The 22361-nt window shown below is 42.5% G+C and overlaps 1 protein-coding gene across 1 annotated transcript; it reads right to left on the reverse strand.

The window, feature by feature from the left end:
• Nucleotides 1–302: 302 nt before the first annotated feature.
• Nucleotides 303–22055, reverse strand: fxn (frataxin). The gene is made up of 6 exons (XM_020490504.2): nt 21695–22055; nt 20729–20821; nt 20170–20261; nt 19660–19780; nt 4395–4492; nt 303–2581 (listed from the first exon to the last, which is right to left on the reverse strand). Exons 1-6 carry the CDS (start codon nt 21809–21811, stop codon nt 2443–2445), a joined length of 660 nt encoding a protein of 219 aa, XP_020346093.1. The 5' UTR covers nt 21812–22055; the 3' UTR covers nt 303–2442.
• Nucleotides 22056–22361: the final 306 nt, after the last annotated feature.

Genomic DNA, 22361 nt, shown 5'->3' on the forward strand with positions numbered 1-22361 from the left:
TAATGTCAGTATAAAGCCCTGAATGTGCTCCTTGTAATAATGTCAGTATAAAGCCCTGAATGTGCTCCTTGTAATAATGTCAATATAAATCCCTGAATGTGCTCCTTGTAATAATGTCAGTATAAAGCCCTGAATGTGCTCCGTGTAATAATGTCAGCATAAAGCCCTGAATGTGCTCCTTGTAATGTCAGCATAAAGCCCTGAATGTGCTCCTTGTAATAATGTCAGCATAAAGTGCTGAATTTTGCACGTCCCATGTAATGTAGTCTAAGTGGTAACAATGAGGCAAAATCCAGCCTTAGTATTTTTCTGGGACATTCATTTATTTTCTTTAGCGTGTTTCATTTAGCAGCCACGCATCATCTATTTTTCAAGATAATGTGGGTCGTGGGATATTTAAATACTTGTTCTGTTTTGAAGAACAAACATCAAACATTGGGAAAATTAATATCTTGCAGTAAAACACTAAATAAGATCTTCATTGCAAGAGAAGACAGGTTAAATGTTAAAAAGGTTTAATGTTATTATATTTAGAAAATAGTCCTGATCATATAGGCATAGATGATATCCAAAACAACAATAAAAACTTAATTTATACATTTTCACTAATTAAAACTGTAAAGTCATGTCCTTCTACACACAATACCTCAACTAATTCCAATCGGGGTGGTACATTTGCATTTCGGATGGAATCAAGGCATTAGAACGAACTAGAGGCCTCCAAAATATAGGTTGATCGCCAACATTTTTCAAACCCTGCCCGGGGAGGCTACTTTTTCTATTTGGCGTTATCAGGTGTTTGTTGAAAACACTGGCTTAACTTATTTAGTATTAAATTATAAAACAAAGATACATACATTTCAACAAACTCATACCGGAAACTTCCAGAATAGAATTTGACCGTGAACGCAGACGATTCCTGAGGAGAATTTAACTTTTCAAACAATGGAGAACGGCAGAAATATTATCCTGGCTCACCCTAAACCATCGACTCAGCTAGCTCCCTATCGATGTACTTCAATCTGAACTCTCTGACTGTTGTTCTGACAGTATCTGTCCCTCCAGCACATTCCACTATAAATATGTTTCTCTCCATAGTTCCACACAGGCCCGTTGGCCCATCAGGACTGAGATCTCCCAGCAGTGAATGAGAAAAAGAGCAGAGCTCCACCACTGATACAGAGTCAGTCTAGAGGAAGAACTCTTACTCTCTAAAAGTAATCCCTGTCTACTATGCCTCCAAAACAGTCTGTAGCCCAGGAACATCACCAGACAGAGACACTGATCAGTCTAATGCCTGATGTCCATGGACTAATTGAAAAGGCACACTATAGGACCGACCTTAACAGTGGTGTGCTGGCTTGGATATTTTATTTCCGTATTGTCCTTTCCAGCATGGTTCCAGAAACTATGGTGGATACATATCCAGGCCAGTCCAGCTCTATTGTGTGAATCAAACACAAGATTAAGTTTTGGAGAAATAAGACATCAGAGAGATGCCCACTAACGTCTGTTTTAGCCATAGAGGTAGAATGACTGGAGCAATGCCCCTCAGACCATAGCAATGTGACAGGATCACTCACGGGAACACTCAACATGGCCGCCGGTCCATCCATCAGAGAACATTGACTGGAACGGGATCCTCATTGTAGAAACTATATTTCTATGGTTTTAGCTGTGTTTGGCTAGACCATTAAAACAAAATCGTAAAAAAAAAAAATGTATCCTGGATAAAATTGTGGGAAACAGAATAATGAATCCTGGGTTTGGACTAATTTCCATTGAAATAAGAGTGGTTGCATGTGTCTGTTGTTTACAATGGCTATATCATGTTTAACTAGCCATCTTTATTTGAAAAAGAAACAAGATGTTCATTAATGATGGTGTTTCTCAATAGGTCCCAACAGGTTTATCATAACAGGTTATAACTGCTCAATTAGACATGTTTGATCACAATAAGATGGTACTTGTTTAGAAATGAATAGAGGTAAACTCCAAACCTGAAGAAGGAATCAGGAAGGAACTTCAGTTGTAACGAGAACGTAATCATAACCAACTGCAACGTTTTCTTTTTCCTTCAGTTACAGACAAGACCGACACATCCGTTCGCGTGTGTATTCACATTCACACAAATAAAACACTGGATCATCGATGTATACAATTAATGTCCTCTATATTACATCACAGACTTATATGAACGTTATGGTATTTTAGTGGTATTGGTGCATAAATCCATTTGGTTCTGTTTCCGGGCTGAATCCTAACTTGAAATCTGGGTACACAAGATGTTTAGCTTTTTTCCCCCAGACCTGTGATTAAGTACATGGATGTAGTATGCTGTGTAGGAGAATGGACAAGATGGGACAGACATCGGAGGTGGTACCCTATTTCCTATATAGTGCACTACCTTTGGCTCTATAGGGAATTGGGACATGGCCCAGGTCAGGAGTGTACTAGTGTGGTCAGGTCCAGGTTCATGTTGTAGATGATAGAGAACTCTCTAGAGAGGAGCTGGTGGAGAGCGATGCCGTCGTGGTAGTAGACCCAGCGCTCTCCTGTCCAGTCGTAACGCTTCGGACCACTGGAGGACAGAGAGAGGCACAGAGAGGGGGATATCAGGCTAGGGTTGAAAACACCTAAATCACTATGAAAAACACCTAAATAGCTATGAACAACACCTAAATAGCGATGAACAACACCTAAATAGCGATGAACAACACCTAAATAGCGATGAACAACACCTAAATTGCGATGAACTGACTGGTCAAACATTTACTAGCACATAAATGTCTGAACTATTTTCAATCAAATGTACATAAACGTATGTAATATATTATACTGAACAAAAATATAAATGCAACATGCTACAATTTTTAAGATTTTGCTGAGCTACAGTTTATAGAAGGAAATCAGTCAATTGAAATAAATAAATTAGGCCCTAATCTATGGATTTCACATGACTGGGAATACAGATATGCATCTGTTGGTCACCCTTAAAAAATGGGCCTCAGAATCTCGTCACGGTATGTCTGTGCATTCAAATTGCCATCGATAAAATGCAATTGTGTTTTTTTGTCCATAGCTTATGCCTGCACATACCATAACCTCACCATATTGCAAACTGTTCACAAGAGCTCGCCCACACGACGCCATACACATGGTCTGCGTTTGGAAGGCTGGTTGGACATGCTGATAAATTCTCAAAAACCACATTGAAGGCAGCTTATGATAGAGAAAGGAATATTAAATTCTCTCTAGCAACAGCTCTGGTGGACATTCCAGCATGCCAATTGCTCGCTCTCTAAAAACTTGAGACATCTGTGGCATTGTGTTGGGTGACAAAACTGCACATTTTAGAGTGGCCTTATTGTCCCCAGCACAAGGTGTACCTGTGTAATGATCATGCTGTTTAATCAGCTTCTTGATAAGCCACACCTGTCAGTTGGATGGGTTATCTTGGCAAATAATAAATACACAATAACAGGGAAGTAAACAAATTTGAGAGAAATAAGCTTATTGTGCATATGAAAAATGTCTGGGATCTTTTATTTCTTATCAGCACTCTATACTCCTCTGTTAACTGGTCATGTCTGTGTGCCTGTCGCTAGACCCACTGGTTGATGCTTAAATATAAAACCCTCTTAGGCCTCACTCCCCCCTATCTGAGATATCTACAGCAGTCGTCATCCTCCACATACAACACCCATTCTGCCAGTCACATTCTGTTAAAGGTCCCCACGGCACACACATCCCTGGGTCACTCGTCTTTTCAGTTTGCTGCAGCTAGCGACTGGAACGAGCTGCAACAAACACTCAAACTGGACAGTTTTATCTCCATCTCTTCATTCAAAGACTCAATCATGGACACTCTTACTGACAGTTGTGGCTGCTTTACGTGATGTATTGTTGTCTCTACCTTCTTGCCCTTTGTGCTGTTGTCTGTGCACAATAATGTTGTACCATGTTGTGCTGCTGCCAAGTTGTGTTGTCATGTGTTGCTGCTATGCTATGTTGTCATCTTAGGTTTCTCTTTATGTAGTGTTGTGGTGTCTCTTGTCATGTGGGTTTTGTCCTAGATTTTTATTTTAAATCCCAGCCCCCGTCCCCACAGGAGGCCTTTTGGTAGGCCGTCATTGTAAATAAATCTTGCCTAGTTAAATAAGGTAAAATAAAATAAAAACTGATTTATTTCCGCTCATGAAACATGGGACCAACACTTTACATGTTGAGTTTATATTTTTTGTCAGTGTAAATAAAATGTAATATATTAAATAAAAAGTACATCAAAGTATGTAATGGAGGGGCTTGTATATGTATTTTAACTACCAAATCAATTCAATCAAGCGTTGTACACAGCAGAAATAACCGTTCTGTCCAATTTCACAAACACAGACCTGGTAGGAGATGATAGCCAGATCTGTTTGTTAGGAGTCTGTTTGTTGATGACGTATGTCCCATGGTCTCCGCCCACCTTCACTGTCAACACACCACTCTGGGAGGGAGGGAGAAAGAGAATAAAAATGTGTTTGTTTTTTTAAACTGTTGAATTTGACTTAATATCTATGACTCATTCTTTCTCTAACTTATTCTAAAGACAATATAGTATATGCAAGTAAGCCTTGTCTGATCTAGAATGGACAAGCCTATCACCTGCTGCTTCTATGGCATGAGGCAACAGAAGTACTGTACACCCCCTGGACAGGACGATAGTCTACAAGACAAGTCATCAGCAGGGTAGCCTAGTGGTTAGAGCGTTGGACTAGTAACCGGAAGGTTGCAAGTTCAAATCCCTGAGCTGACAAGGTACAAATCTGTCGTTCTGCCCCTGAACAGACAGTTAACACACTGTTCCTAGGCCATCATTGAAAATAAGGTTTTGTTCTTAACTGACTTGTCTAGTTAAATAAAGGTAAAATAAAAATCCCTCTGTATCCCTCAGATACCTGACCACTGCTTCTTCAGTCTACCTACTGTAGCAACATGTACATATTGGTTATTCAGCCAGACAGGATGCAGAGCGTGGCTGGCAGATATACAGCAGCAACACCGTTGTCCAATCTAACACGGCGGCAGCCTGCCAGGACAGCGTCTGAACGCTACAAATCCTGAAATAATCACAGGAACTGCTCTACACACACAGATTAAATGAGGTTATATTTCTTTAAATTAATGCCACTGCTGTTTGATGGGATTTGCACAGCCACAACCATCTCTTCATCTCCTCCCTTCACCGCTACTCTACTCTTCCTCTAAAATATATAAATTTCCCATTCCTCTACATCCTTCTCTCTCCAAATCCCTCCTCTAATTTCCTCTTTCAAAATCCTTCCTCTCCTCTCCCCAGGCCAGAGTTGACCTCTAGGCTGCAGCGCTGCACTATTGGCTCATTAACAGGCGTTAATGAATATGTCCCACTCATTAAGGAGATTAAACAGAGTGTTGTGTGTCTGGGTTGTCATGGTAGAAATAATCCTATTTCTATGGGTGTTACAGAGAGGGTGGTGGACTGCATTCTATAATGGAGCATGAAGGATTCCATGAGAGAGGATTCCAGAACGGGCTGTTGAGGATTCCATAGTGACACGTCAGGGATATTGTACTCTACTGTAAAGCCCTTCAAATGGCCTCCTCTTTCAAGGACGAGAGGAAGAGCATTGTGATGTCATCCTGGTCAAACACACCATCTATAGTAATTGAATTCAAGTGCTGCGTGACAACAGTGGCGGTCAGTAGCTGTTCAAGATGAGGGAGGACCATCATTTGTTTCATGAGCACGGCCTTACTTCTATTACAGCATGTTGGATGACTGTCATTCATATTCCATTCATCCAGCTCAATGTAACATCGATAGGTTTAGGCTACTACATGATACTTGAATACCCATCATGATGTTGCTACAACCTGAATGAAAGATTACAATGTAGGTAAACACAGTTTGAGAGACATGTGAGGTGACAGTGACATTCAATAGCGCCTTGCACACTCTTGCCTGCATCTAGCTGATAAAGGGTGTAATCATTAGTGCAACAGTTGCAAACGAGAGTTTCTATTGGACCAATCCAGGTATGTTTATACCCGTTTTGATCCGTTTGCTACCGTTTAAGTAATGTTTTTCTTTTCTTTTTCTAACAGAATCAGAGGAATGAATGCACCCCTGATCACAAGTAAACAGAGTTCACTCTCATAACCGCCACCTTGTATTCCTTCTCTTCCCTTGTGGACTTCAATGCACAAAACAACAGCTGTATGTGACCAGCCTACATTGTTGTCACCTTTTTAGCTGAAGTACCGTAATACTCAGCATAGCTAATAGAACTAACACGTTAGTAAACCCGCTACAATCGTGCAGTAACGTTAGTGTACAGTCTAGTAAGTAGTTACACAGTGCTAGCTAGCTGTAGCTTATGTTTTCAGTACTAGATTAAATTATCTGATCCTATGATTGGGTGGGCAACATGTCAGTTCATGCTGCAAGAGCTCTGATAGGCTGGAGGGCGTCCTCTGGAAGTTGTCATAATTACTGTCAATGTACCCAGAGGAGGACGGAAGCTAGCTGTCCTCCGGCTACACCATGGTTCTACCCTACAGAGTGCTGTTGAGGCTACTGTAGACCTTCATTGCAAAACAGTGTGTTTTAATCAATTATTTGGTGACGTGACTATATTTAGTATTGTTTTACCTCAAATGTTTAACTTTAATGTTTTAGGGATTTTTTAAAAATAATAAAAAAATAAATAAAAAAAAATAAAAAACACTCAGTACGAGGGGTTGGTGTGTACACTCAGTACGAGGGGTTGGTGTGTACACTCAGTACGAGGGGTTGGTGTGTACACTCAGTACGAGGGGTTAGTGTGTACACTCAGTACGAGGGGTTGGTGTGTACACTCAGTACGAGGGGTTGGTGTGTACACTCAGTACGAGGGGTTGGTGTGTACACTCAGTACGAGGGGTTGGTGTGTACACTCAGTACGAGGGGTTGGTGTGTACACTCAGTACGAGGGGTTGGTGTGTACACTCAGTACGAGGGGTTGGTGTGTACACTCAGTACGAGGGTTAGTGTGTACACTCAGTACGAGGGGTTAGTGTGTACACTCAGTACGAGGGGTTAGTGTGTACACTCAGTACGAGGGGTTAGTGTGTACACTCAGTACGAGGGGTTGGTGTGTACACTCAGTACGAGGGGTTGGTGTGTACACTCAGTACGAGGGGTTGGTGTGTACACTCAGTACGAGGGGTTGGGTGTGTACACTCAGTACGAGGGGTTGGTGTGTACACTCAGTACGAGGGGTTGGTGTGTACACTCAGTACGAGGGTTGGTGTGTACACTCAGTACGAGGGGTTGGTGTGTACACTCAGTACGAGGGGTTGGTGTGTACACTCAGTACGAGGGGTTGGTGTGTACACTCAGTACGAGGGGTTGGTGTGTACACTCAGTACGAGGGGTTGGTGTGTACACTCAGTACGAGGGGTTAGTGTGTACACTCAGTACGAGGGTTAGTGTGTACACTCAGTACGAGGGGTTGGTGTGTACACTCAGTACGAGGGGTTAGTGTGTACACTCAGTACGAGGGGTTAGTGTGTACACTCAGTACGAGGGGTTAGTGTGTACACTCAGTACGAGGGTTAGTGTGTACACTCAGTACGAGGGGTTAGTGTGTACACTCAGTACGAGGGGTTAGTGTGTACACTCAGTACGAGGGGTTAGTGTGTACACTCAGTACGAGGGGTTTAGTGTGTACACTCAGTACGAGGGTTAGTGTGTACACTCAGTACGAGGGGTTAGTGTGTACACATCAGTACGAGGGGTTTAGTGTGTACACTCAGTACGAGGGGTTAGTGTGTAACACTCAGTACGAGGGGTTAGTGTGTACACTCAGTACGAGGGGTTAGTGTGTACACTCAGTACGAGGGGTTAGTGTGTACACTCAGTAGAGGGTTAGTGTGTACACTCCGTACGAGGGTTAGTGTGTACACTCAGTACGAGGGGTTAGTGTGTACACTCAGTACGAGGGGTTAGTGTGTAACTCAGTACGAGGGGTTAGTGTGTACACTCAGTACGAGGGGTTAGTGTGTACACTCAGTACGAGGGGTTAGTGTGTACACTCAGTACGAGGGGTTAGTGTGTACACTCAGTACGAGGGGTTAGTGTGTACACTCAGTACGAGGGGTTAGTGTGTACACTCAGTACGAGGGGTTAGTGTGTACACTCAGTACGAGGGGTTAGTGTGTACACTCAGTACGAGGGGTTAGTGGTACACTCAGTACGAGGGGTTAGTGTGTACACTCAGTACGAGGGGTTAGTGTGTACACTCAGTACGAGGGTTAGTGTGTACACTCAGTACGAGGGGTTAGTGTGTACACTCAGTACGAGGGGTTAGTGTGTACACTCAGTACGAGGGGTTAGTGTGTACACTCAGTACGAGGGGTTAGTGTGTACACTCAGTACGAGGGGTTAGTGTGTACACTCAGTACGAGGGGTTTAGTGTGTACACTCAGTCCGAGGGGTTAGTGTGTACACTCAGTACGAGGGGTTAGTGTGTACACTCAGTACGAGGGTTAGTGTGTACACTCAGTACGAGGGGTTAGTGTGTACACTCAGTACGAGGGGTTAGTGTGTACACTCAGTACGAGGGGTTAGTGTGTACACTCAGTACGAGGGGTTAGTGTGTACACTCAGTACGAGGGGTTAGTGTGTACACTCAGTACGAGGGGTTAGTGTGTACACTCAGTACGAGGGGTTAGTGTGTACACTCAGTACGAGGGGTTAGTGTGTACACTCAGTACGAGGGGTTAGTGTGTACACTCAGTACGAGGGGTTAGTGTGTACACTCAGTACGAGGGTTAGTGTGTACACTCAGTACGAGGGGTTAGTGTGTACACTCAGTACGAGGGTTAGTGTGTACACTCAGTACGAGGGGTTAGTGTGTACACTCAGTACGAGGGGTTAGTGTGTACACTCAGTACGAGGGGTTAGTGTGTACACTCAGTACGAGGGGTTAGTGTGTACACTCAGTACGAGGGTTAGTGTGTACACTCAGTACGAGGGGTTAGTGTGTACACTCAGTACGAGGGGTTAGTGTGTACACTCAGTACGAGGGGTTAGTGTGTACACTCAGTACGAGGGGTTAGTGTGTACACTCAGTACGAGGGTTGTGTGTACACTCAGTACGAGGGGTTAGTGTGTACACTCAGTACGAGGGGTTAGTGTGTACACTCAGTACGAGGGGGTTAGTGTGTACATCAGTACGAGGGGTTAGTGTGTACACTCAGTACGAGGGTTAGTGTGTACACTCAGTACGAGGGGTTAGTGTGTACACTCAGTACGAGGGGTTAGTGTGTACACTCAGTACGAGGGGTTAGTGGTTACACTCAGTACGAGGGGTTAGTGTGTACACTCAGTACGAGGGGTTAGTGTGTACACTCAGTACGAGGGGTTAGTGTGTACACTCAGTACGAGGGTTAGTGTGTACACTCAGTACGAGGGGTTAGTGTGTACACTCAGTACGAGGGGTTAGTGTGTAACTCAGTACGAGGGTTAGTGTGTACACTCAGTACGGGGGTTAGTGTGTACACTCAGTACGAGGGGTTAGTGTGGTACACTCAGTACGAGGGGTTAGTGTGTACACTCAGTACGAGGGGTTAGTGTGTACACTCAGTACGAGGGGTTTAGTGTGTACACTCAGTACGAGGGGTTAGTGTGTACACTCAGTACGAGGGGGTTATGTGTACACTCAGTACGAGGGTTAGTGTGTACACTCAGTACGAGGGGTTAGTGTGTACACTCAGTACGAGGGGTTAGTGTGTACACTCAGTACGAGGGGTTAGCTGTGCTACAGCTCAGTACGAGGGGTTAGTGTGTACACTCAGTACGAGGGTGTAGTGTGTACACTCAGTACGAGGGGTTCAGTGTGGTACACTGCAGTACGAGGGCGTTAGTGGTGTACACTCAGTACGAGGGGTTAGTGTGTACACTCGTACGAGGTAGTTGTACACTCAGACGGGGTTTAGTGTGTACACGTCAGTTACGAGGGGGTTTATGTGTGTACACTCAGACGAGGGGTTAGTGTGTACACTCAGTACGCAGGGTAGTGTGTAACTCAGTACCGGGGTTAGTGTGTACACTCAGTACGAGGGGTTAGTGTGTACACTCAGTACGAGGGGTTAGTGTGTACACTCAGTACGAGGGGTTAGTGTGTACACTCAGTACGAGGGTTAGGTGTACACTCAGTACGAGGGGTTAGTGTGTACACTCAGTTACGAGGGGTTAGTGTGTACACTCAGACGAGGGGTTAGTGTGTTACACTCGTACGAGGGTTAGTGTGTACACTCAGTACGAGGGGTTAGTGTGTACACTCAGTACGAGGGGTTAGTGTGTACACTCAGTACGAGGGGTTAGTGTGTACACTCAGTACGAGGGGTTAGTGTGTACACTCAGTAGGACCGGGTGTTAGTGTGTACACTCAGTACGAGGGGTTAGTGTGCTACACTCAGTACGAGGGTTATGTGTACATCAGTACGAGGGGTTAGTGTGTACACTCAGTACGAGTGGTTAGTGTGTACACTACAGTACGAGGGGTTAGTTTTCTTCTACGCACAACCTATTGGCAACAGGGGACCTTGATCCTGGAGGGGATTGTATGTCTCTAGATAATCGTTGTGATTGGAGGATAGCTGTGAGGGTTATTGAATCAAGATCAACTTCTCACGGTCATTAATGATAAAATGTTCATATTTGAAGACGGCAGAAAGGCTAGTCTCTTTGGCACATGACAAGCAGTGGAATGTTAACTAAAGAGACTGGTACTCGGGCTAGAAGGACTCTGCTGTAACCAAGACGACAAGCAGTGGAATGTTAGCTAAAGAGACTGGTACTCAGGCTAGAAGGACTCTGCTGTAACCAAGACGACAAGCAGTGGAATGTTAGCTAAAGAGACTGGTACTCAGACTAGAAGGACTCTGCTGTAACCAAGATGCTTGATGTTGACATCAAGCCACTTAGCTAGAAATTTCTCAAACCAATGCATAGCTGGAGCCCTGTGCTGGATATAATTTCTCTTAGATTTCTTATAGTTATACTTAACTCATATTTAGTTATACGCAGTGGCGTACCATGCACTACCACAGACCCTGGGTACCCCCAACCCAAACAAATTGTTGGATTTTATAAAAATGTTCAAATGGTAATTGAAAACCATACTATTAAATGACCTAACAGGAGAGAGAGAGCGCTGTGCTGGGGAGGACAGAATGAGAGAGAGTGAGAAAGAAAGAGGACTATAGATATTTGTGGAGGATTTATCCCAGAGGAAATCTAACAGTGCCAACAAACACAGCTGTGGGACTGACAGGCATGCAGTCCAGTGTGTGACAACGTAGCCAGTGAGCTGGTGTTAGGAGGAGACTGGGAGTGAGTGTGAATAGCCTGTTAGGCTGTCTCCTCCTAACACCAGCTCAATGTCTACATTGTCACACACTGGACTGCATGCCTGTCAGTCCCACAGCTGTGTTTGTCCTCTCCAGAGTATATACACCCCCCCCCCCTCCCCAAGTGAAATAGATCAACAAAACTGAAGTAACCAAAACTGAACAGTAAACATTACACTCACAAAAGTGGCTATGTACAAAAGGACAAATACATCAACATACAGGGCATTCAGAAAGTATTCAGACCCCTTGTCCACATTGTTACGTTACAGCCTTATTCTCAAATAAAATAGCAAATACATACAAACACAAAAAAACACACAATACCCCATAATGACAAAGAGAAGAATACCCCATAATGACAAAGAGAAGAATACCCCATAATGACAAAGAGAAGAATACCCCATAATGACAAAGAGAAGAATACCCCATAATGACAAAGAGAAGAATACCCCATAATGACAAGAGAAGAATACCCCATAATGACAAAGAGAAGAATACCCCATAATGACAAAGAGAAGAATACCCCCATAATGACAAAGAGAAGAATACCCCATAATGACAAAGAGAAGAATACCCCATAATGACAAAGAGAAGAATACCCCATAATGACAAAGAGAAGAATACCCCATAATGACAAAGAGAAGAATACCCCATAATGACAAAGAGAAGAATACCCCATAATGACAAAGAGAAGAATACCCCATAATGACAAAGAGAAGAATACCCCATAATGACAAAGAGAAGAATACCCCATAATGACAAAGAGAAGAATACCCCATAATGACAAAGAGAAGAATACCCCATAATGACAAAGAGAAGAATACCCCATAATGACAAAGAGAAGAATACCCCATAATGACAAAGAGAAGAATACCCCATAATGACAAGAGAAGAATACCCACATAATGACAAAGAGAGAATACCCCATAATGACCAAAGAGAAGAATACCCCATAATGGACCAAAGAGAAGAATACCCCATAATGACAAAGAGAAGAATACCCCATAATGGACAAAGAGAAGAATACCCCATAATGACAAAGAGAAGAATACCCCATAATGACAAAGAAAAGAATACCCCATAATGACAAAGAGAAGAATACCCATAATGACAAAGAGAAGAATACCCCATAATGACAAAGAGAAGAATACCCATAATGACAAAGAGAAGAATACCCATAATGACAAAGAGAAGAATACCCCATAATGACAAAGAGAAGAATACCCCATAATGACAAAGAGAAGAATACCCCATAATGACAAAGAGAAGAATACCCCATAATGACAAAGAGAAGAATACCCCATAATGACAAAGAGAAGAATACCCCATAATGACAAAGAGAAGAATACCCCATAATGACAAAGAGAAGAATACCCCATAATGACAAAGAGAAGAATACCCCATAATGACAAAGAGAAGAATACCCCATAATGACAAAGAGAAGAATACCCCATAATGACAAAGAGAAGAATACCCCATAATGACAAAGAGAAGAATACCCCATAATGACAAAGAGAAGAATACCCCATAATGACAAAGAGAAGAATACCCCATAATGACAAAGAGAAGAATACCCCATAATGACAAAGAGAAGAATACCCCATAATGACAAAGAGAAGAATACCCCATAATGACAAAGAGAAGAATACCCCATAATGACAAAGAGAAGAATACCCCATAATGACAAAGAGAAGAATACCCCATAATGACAAAGAGAAGAATACCCCATAATGACAAAGAGAAGAATACCCCATAATGACAAAGAGAAGAATACCCCATAATGACAAAGAGAAGAATACCCCATAATGACAAAGAGAAGAATACCCCATAATGACAAAGAGAAGAATACCCCATAATGACAAAGAGAAGAATACCCCATAATGACAAAGAGAAGAATACCCCATAATGACAAAGAGAAGAATACCCCATAATGACAAAGAGAAGAATACCCCATAATGACAAAGAGAAGATACCCCATAATGACAAAGAGAAGAATACCCCATAATGACAAAGAGAAGAATACCCCATAATGACAAAGAGAAGAATACCCCATAATGACAAAGAGAAGAATACCCCATAATGACAAAGAGAAGAATACCCCATAATGACAAAGAGAAGAATACCCCATAATGACAAGAGAAGAATACCCCATAATGACAAAGAGAAGAATACCCCATAATGACAAAGAGAAGAATACCCCCATAATGACAAAGAGAAGAATACCCCATAATGACAAAGAGAAGAATACCCCATAATGACAAGAGAAGAATACCCCATAATGACAAAGAGAAGAATACCCCATAATGACAAAGAGAAGAATACCCCATAATGACAAAGAGAAGAATACCCCATAATGACAAAGAGAAGAATACCCCATAATGACAAAGAGAAGAATACCCCATAATGACAAAGAGAAGAATACCCCATAATGACAAAGAGAAGAATACCCCATAATGACAAGAGAAGAATACCCCATAATGACAAAGAGAAGAATACCCCATAATGACAAAGAGAAGAATACCCCATAATGACAAAGAGAAGAATACCCCATAATGACAAAGAGAAGAATACCCCATAATGACAAAGAGAAGAATACCCCATAATGACAAAGAGAAGAATACCCCATAATGACAAAGAGAAGAATACCCCATAATGACAAAGAAAGAATACCCCATAATGACAAAGAAAAGAATACCCCATAATGACAAAGAAAGAATACCCCATAATGACAAAGAGAAGAATACCCCATAATGACAAAGAGAAGAATACCCCATAATGACAAAGAGAAGAATACCCCATAATGACAAAGAGAAGAATACCCCATAATGACAAAGAGAAGAATACCCCATAATGACAAAGAGAAGAATACCCCATAATGACAAAGAGAAGAATACCCCATAATGACAAAGAGAAGAATACCCCATAATGACAAAGAGAAGAATACCCCATAATGACAAAGAGAAGAATACCCCATAATGACAAAGAGAAGAATACCCCATAATGACAAAGAGAAGACAGGTTATCTTTGCAAATTCGTGAAAAAAAAAAAAAAATGAAATACCTTATTTACATAAGTTCAGACCATTTACTATGTGAATGTAAATTGAGCTCAGGTGCATCCTATTTCCATTCATCCTTGATGTTTCTACAACTTGATTGGTGTCCACATGTGGTAAATTCCACTGATTGGATAGGATTTGGAAAGACACACCTGTACGTATGAGGTCAAACAATTGACAGTATACACAGCAAAAACACAGCAAAAACCAAGCCATGAGGTCGAAGGGATTGTCCATAAAGCTCCGAGATAGGATTGTGTCGAGGCACAGATCTGGGGAAGGGTACCAAAACATTTCTACAGTGTTGAAGGTCCCAAACAACATAGTGGCCTCCAACATTCTTAAATGCCACCAAGACTCTTCCTAGAGCTGGCCGCCCTGCCAAACTGAGCAATCAGGGGAGAAGGGACTTGGTAAGGGAGGTTACCAAGAACCCGATGGTCACTCTGACAGAACTCCAGAGTTCCTCAGTGGAGATGTTTGTCCTTCTGGAAGGTTCTCCCATCTCTGCAGCACTCCACCAATCAGACCTTTATGATAGAGGCCAGAAGGAAGCCACTCCTCAGTAAAAGAAAGACAACAGCCCGCTTAGAGTTTGCCAAAAGGCACCTAAAGGACTGACTGTGAGAAACAAGATTCTCTGGTCTGATGAAACCAAGATTGAACTATTTGGCCTGAATGCAAAGTGTCACGTCTGGAGGAAACCTGGCACCATCCCTACAGTGAAGCATGTTGGTGGCAGCATCATGCTGTGGGGATGTTTTTCAGCGGCAGGGACTGGGTGACTAGTCTGGATCAAGGGAAAGATGAACAGAGCAAAGTAAAGAGAGAGATCCTTGATGAAAAGCGCTCTGGAGCAGGTTAGGACCTCAGACTGGGGCGAAGGTTCACCTTCCAACAGGACAACAACCCTAAGCACACAGCCAAGACAACACAGAAGTGGCTTCGGGACAAGTATCTGAATGTCCTTGAGTGGCCCAGCCAGAGTCTGGACTTGATCACGATCAAACATCTCTGGAGAGACCTGAAAGTAGCTGTGCAGCGACACTTCCCATCCAACCTGACAGAGCTTGAGAGGATCTGCAGAGAAGAATGGGAGGAACTCCCCAAATACAGGTGTGCCAAGCTTGTAGCATCACATCCAAGAAGACTCAAGGCCAATTGCTGTCACAGATGCTTCAACAAAGTACTTGAGTAAAGGGTCTGAGTACTTATGTAAATGTTATATAATTTCTTAATATTTTTTATACAATTGCAAAAATGTTTAAAAAAACTGTTTTTGCTTTGTCATTATGGGTTATTGTGTGTAGATTGAGGGAAAAAACGATTTAATCCATTTTAGAATAAGGCTGTAATGTAACAATATGTGGATAAAGTCAAGGGGACTGAATACTTTCTGATTGCACTGTAAATATGGGTTGTATTTACAATGGTGTTTGTTCTTCACTGGTTACCCTTTTCTTGTGGCAACAGGTTACAAATCTTGCTACCTGTGATGGCACACTGTGGTATTTCACCCAATAGATATGGGAATTTATCAAAATTGTATTTGTTTTCAAATTGTGGGTCTGTGTAATCTGAGAAGTATGCGTCTCGAATACGGTCATACATTTGGCAGGAAGTGCAGCTCAGTTTCCACCTAATTTTGTGGGCAGTGCCGGTCTTCTCGAGAGCCAGGTCTACCTATGGCAGGCTCTCTCAATAGCAAGGCTCACTGAGTCTGTACATAGTCAAAGCTTTCCTGAATGTTGAGTCAGTCACAGTGGTCAGGTATTTTGCCACTGTGTACTCTCTGTTTAGAATGCCAAATAGCATTCTAGTTTGCTCTGTTTTTTTGTTAATTCTTTCCAATGTGTCAAGTAATTATATATTTTTCTCTCATTATTTGGTTGGGTCTAATTGTGTTGCTGTCCTGGGGCTCTGTGGGGTCTGTTTATGTTCATGAACAGAGCTCCAGGACCAGCTTGTTTAGGGGGCTCTTCTCCAGGTTCATTTCTCTGTAAGGGAAAGGTGGATACCTAGTCAGTTGTACAACTGAATGCATTCAACTGAAATGTGTCTTCCGCATTTAACCCCTCTGAATCAGAGAGGTGCAGGGGGCTGACATAATCAACATCCACGTATTCGGTGCCCCGGGGAACAGTGGGTCAACTGCCTTGCTCAGGGGCAGAACGACAGATTTTGACTTTGACATTTTCATTTCTGACCCAACGTTCTAACCACTAGGCTACCTGCTCTGTAGGTGATGGCTTTGTTATGGAAGGTTTAGAAATCGCTTCCTTTTAAGTGGTTGTAGAATTGAACGGCTCTTATTTGGATTTTGATAATTAATTAGAGGGTATCGGCCTAATTCTGCTCTGCATGCATTATTTGGTATTTTACATTGATATACAGTATGTGGCTGTTTTTGCTGCATTATATTTAGAACATTTAATTTTGGGGTTTAGAAAAATGTTTGCTAAATGCTAACTCCCATTCGTATAAGCTGGTAGCATTGCTAGCATACAGATGGAGGTAGTCAGTCATTTTTAACTATTGCAGTTGATTGGTGACGATAACATGAACATGTATTGGGGTTGACATCTATACAGCATTATACTCCGGTTTTTACCTCAAGTATTTACAATAGCCTAAATGTAAGCTAATTTTGATGTCAGTCAATGAGGGGATTCTGGATCTATTACACCACGGGTGGACGCATGGGTGACGATTGTTTTGGTCGAATTCCATCAACCTCTTTACCTCATGTATTGGAAACACTTGGCTTTATAACACACTCATTGGACTCATAAACTGTACTGGTAGAGGCAAGATGTCCCCTAGAAGCAAATGCCGACAAACACACATCAGCAGTCTGCCAGCCAGACAGTTCTCTGGGCATCAATAGATCCTCTAGCTGTCTGGTACAGCACTGACCCAGGTCAAGAGGTCAGCTCATTATCACCATGAACACACTTTTTTTTTGCCATAATGTCAGACCAATTTACTCCCATGGACACACACACACACACACACACACAGCCATCAGTGTATTGACGTGGTGTTTAGTGCCCTGGGCATGTCTGATGATTTGAGGACACTACAATCATTATTTTCTCCCGTGACCTTTGCCCTCAGGAAGTAATTGGCCTGCACATAACAGCACCATTGCCATCCTATCCTACAGCTCTAATGACTCATGGATCCCTAATAGACATACACTCATCATTCACAACCATTCACAACCAGACACACAGACCCAGAACTACTCATTATTCACAAATATTATTTTCTGATGAAGAACTCAGGATAAATGCTGCAAATAGGATTGTCAAACTTCCAATGGAATGACATGCGAGTCAACAGCTACCCCTAGTGGACAAACGAGAGGAGAGCAGAAACAGAGAGGTACTGGTACAGTATGTACAGCATTTCCCTGGCCTTACAGAGAAGACAACATATTTTTGTCATTTAGGAGATGATCTTACATTTAGTATACAATCAGAAGCCTACTGCTTAGAGAGAAGACAACGTGGTGCGTACTGACAGAGAACACAACGTGGTGCGTACTGACAGAGAAGACAACGTGGTGTGTACTGACAGAGAAGACAACGTGGTGTGTACTGACAGAGAAGACAACGTGGTGTGTACTGACAGAGAAGACAACGTGGTGTGTACTGACAGAGAAGACAACGTGGTGTGTACTGACAGAGAAGACAACGTGGTGTGTACTAACAGAGAAGACAACGTGGTGTGTACTAACAGAGAAGACAACGTGGTGTGTACTAACAGAGAAGACACCGTGGTGTGTACTAACAGAGAAGACAACGTGGTGTGTACTAACAGAGAAGACAACGTGGTGTGTACTAACAGAGAAGACACCGTGGTGTGTACTAACAGAGAAGACAACGTGGTGTGTACTAACAGAGAAGACAACGTGGTGTGTACTGACAGAGAAGACAACGTGGTGTGTACTAACAGAGAAGACAACGTGGTGTGTACTAACAGAGAAGACAACGTGGTGTGTACTAACAGAGAAGACAACGTGGTGCGTACTGACAGAGAAGACAACGTGGTGCGTACTAACAGAGAAGACAACGTGGTGCGTACTAACAGAGAAGACAACGTGGTGCGTACTAACAGAAAAGACAACGTGGTGCGTACTAACAGAGAAGACACCGTGGTGCGTACTAACAGAGAAGACAACGTGGTGTGTACTAACAGAGAAGACAACGTGGTGTGTACTGACAGAGAAGACAACGTGGTGTGTACTAACAGAGAAGACAACGTGGTGTGTACTGACAGAGAAGACAACGTGGTGTGTACTAACAGAGAAGAAAACGTGGTGTGTACTAACAGAGAAGACAACGTGGTGTGTACTAACAGAGAAGACAACGTGGTGTGTACTAACAGAGAAGACACCGTGGTGTGTACTAACAGAGAAGACAACGTGGTGTGTACTAACAGAGAAGACAACGTGGTGTGTACTAACAGAGAAGACACCGTGGTGTGTACTAACAGAGAAGACAACGTGGTGTGTACTAACAGAGAAGACAACGTGGTGTGTACTGACAGAGAAGACAACGTGGTGTGTACTAACAGAGAAGACAACGTGGTGTGTACTGACAGAGAAGACAACGTGGTGTGTACTGACAGAGAAGACAACGTGGTGTGTACTAACAGAGAAGACAACGTGGTGCGTACTAACAGAGAAGACAACGTGGTGCGTACTAACAGAGAAGACAACGTGGTGTGTACTAACAGAGAAGACAACGTGGTGTGTACTAACAGAGAAGACAACGTGGTGTGTACTGACAGAGAAGACAACGTGGTGTGTACTAACAGAGAAGACAACGTGGTGTGTACTGACAGAGAAGACAACGTGGTGTGTACTGACAGAGAAGACAACGTGGTGTGTACTAACAGAGAAGACAACGTGGTGTGTACTGACAGAGAAGACAACGTGGTGTGTACTAACAGAGAAGACAACGTGGTGCGTACTAACAGAGAAGACAACGTGGTGTGTACTAACAGAGAAGACACCGTGGTGTGTACTGACAGAGAAGACAACGTGGTGTGTACTGACAGAGAAGACAACGTGGTGTGTACTAACAGAGAAGACAACGTGGTGTGTACTGACAGAGAAGACAACGTGGTGCGTACTGACAGAGAAGACAACGTGGTGTGTACTAACAGAGAAGAGAACATCAAACTCCGGCCCTGCTAGTGGTCCATCCATCAGATCCTCAAAGTAGTCAGCCAACGAATCCAGAGTCTCATCTGCCAGTTTCTCATAGGCTGCCTCGCTGATCTCACTGGAGAGGGATAAACACACTGGGTCAGAATGAGGGTCAACAAACACAGAGGCTGAATTTGATGTGAACTGTATTTGACATGAGAACAGAATGTCCACTGAAAAAAATGAGTTAGCCCATCCACAAAGTGAGTTAGCCCATCCACAAAGTGAGTTAGCCCATCCACAAAGTGAGTTAGCCCATCCACAAAGTGAGTTAGCCCATCCACAAAGTGAAGGAAATAGAATATAGCCTACTGTAGGCCTACATATTATAGTAGAGATTAATACTGCAGTTACAAAATCCTTCCTGTTGCCACGAGGAGCTTCCCAAGAGATTAAATGGGATGTGTCATCGATGGTGATACTATACTTTGCTAGCACTCCTCTAGTCTCCCATAGTACCTTTACCTTATCTGAACAGCGTTTTCCTCTGTACGTACTGGTGAAGTAACATGTAGGACTCTCCTCTGTTCTCCTCCTCCAGGTCTGCTATCAAGCCACTGTGACAGAAATACACAGGTAGGGATATCATTGCATAGTAAAATTCTGTGGCAAATCATTTTTTTGATCAGTATGTTATCATTAGTTCCCTGGAGCACCAGACAGTTGGCAGTCACCAACCCTGGTACTGGATCTTACACAGCATGTGCAGGCTTTTGTTCCTGCCCAGCATCACCAACATCTGTTCAACCACTGGCTTGATGATTAGTTAGTTTAATCGTGTGTTATTAGCGCTGGCGGGAACAAAAATCCCCCTCACCCTGTTGCTCTCCAGGACCAGAGTTGATGACCACTACCCAAGGTGATATACACCTGGCCAGCTTCTCCCTAGTCACGAAATGTAGCGAGGCCTTCAAAGTGTAATCAATGCCACGCACATTTACATGAAACATGTCATAAAAAAGGAGTGTCCCTTGTCTGTTACAAAATGTTGAATCTTACTCTGCCAACTAGTAAGTACATTTACCTTTGATGAACTCAGGGCACTCCTCGAGATCACATGCTTAGATGTGTCATTTGGTGCAGACCGAGTTCTCAGACAGCGAGAGTTTCCCAGGTGCTGAAAATAAGAGAAGGCAATATCTGTTACTACATCATGTATGCATGATTCAGCTGATAAACAACACCCATATATTTAAAGGTGTTGTATTTTTGGGGGACATTGTAATTTCAGAAAATGTCCATACAATCGTGAAATAATAGTGTTTCACAGTATTATTTTTGTTTATATGAGAAAACAATCACTGAATAGTGAAGGGAATAATTGTAACATATTTAAATAGCTGCGAAATATATTTTCATTAACAAAAATATATAATATTTACAGCAGTTTGAAGCAGATGGAACAAAACCGAAAGTAAGAGCACAATTCATTCAAAACAAATTTTACTTTCGGTTTTGTTCCATCAACTTCAAACTGCTGTAAATATTATTTTTTTGTTATTGTTAATGAAACGATATTTCGCAGCTATTTAAATATGTCACAATGAGTCCCTTCACTATTCAGTGATTGTTTTCTAATTTAAACTTAAATTGAGCTAACAGTGTAGAATCTTAGGAAATGATTAGGCGAATATCACAACACTGGCGGGGTAAGTAACTTAATATTGTGAAACACTATTATTCCACTATTACTGAAAATATTATGGACATTTTCTGAAATTACAATACTAAATCCCCCCAACCCCAAATCCTGTGTGGCATCTTTAAAATCGGTAAGTTTACTTTCCTATCGATATTTTGTCTTAAATGTGACATTTCCAACAGCCATATGGACGAACCAACTAGACAAACGGTAGGTTTAAATCAGATTTGCCAAAAGTAAATCTCCCATTATCGCCCATCTATTTGGCAGCTATAATCTTGCTCGCTAACGTTAGCTGTTACACAATGTTTCAAAACATAACTAGCGGCGTGGCGAACATGACATTACCTCATTAGACAGATGTCTGGTCCCTTGTACACATGGCGTCGTTCTCTGCTGTAGTCTATAGCTCTGGTCGCGTATGAATTGATAAATACATAGTTTTTTAATGGATAACCTCTGCATTTTTAGCCTTTCAGTGCTGCTGATCTTGTTATCAACTTGATTGTTTATGTCTGTTCGGGAACCTTCTACTCATGTCTGTTTGGCGGTTTACCACAGCCAAAAAGTCATAAACCCAGTTTATTTCTACAATGTCTCTTCCTAAAATTGGATTTTAACCCGAACCTTAACACACTACTAACCTTATGCTTAACCTTATCCTTAACTTATGACCAAAAAGCAAATGTTTGTTTCAAGCATTTTTGTGATTATAACCCATATTGACTTTGTGGCTATGGTAACTAGTGTTAAAACCTATTTGGCCACACCGTTATGGCGCATTACCGCCACCTGCCAGGCTGGAGTGGGATGGCACATTAGAGAACTTTCTCCTTTTTTACCGTATGCACCGAAATAGCAGGGCCCGGATTCCCAAAAGCATCAAAGGGTGTTTTCACACTTGGTTCCTGTGTGCATTGTGAACACTCCAAAATAACTCAAACCCCTGGAAAGAGCCCTCGATGTGAGACCATATCGAGTGGTGGTCTGAGTTCGGTTCGTTTTAATTCCGCGG

This window comes from Oncorhynchus kisutch, linkage group LG8, assembly GCF_002021735.2.
Source record: "Oncorhynchus kisutch isolate 150728-3 linkage group LG8, Okis_V2, whole genome shotgun sequence".
Classification (NCBI taxonomy): Eukaryota; Metazoa; Chordata; class Actinopteri; order Salmoniformes; family Salmonidae; genus Oncorhynchus; species Oncorhynchus kisutch.

Coding starts and splice junctions, on each gene's coding strand:
- fxn (XM_020490504.2), bottom strand. CDS start 21,811: ATGCAGAGGTTATCCATTAAAAAACTATGTATTTATCAATTCATACGC. Junction 20,262..20,728: donor GTGCCCTGAGTTCATCAAAG/GTAAATGTACTT, acceptor TTTCTGTCACAG/TGGCTTGATAGCAGACCTGG. Junction 4,493..19,659: donor AGTTTGATGTTCTCTTCTCT/GTTAGTACACAC, acceptor CCTCCCTCCCAG/AGTGGTGTGTTGACAGTGAA.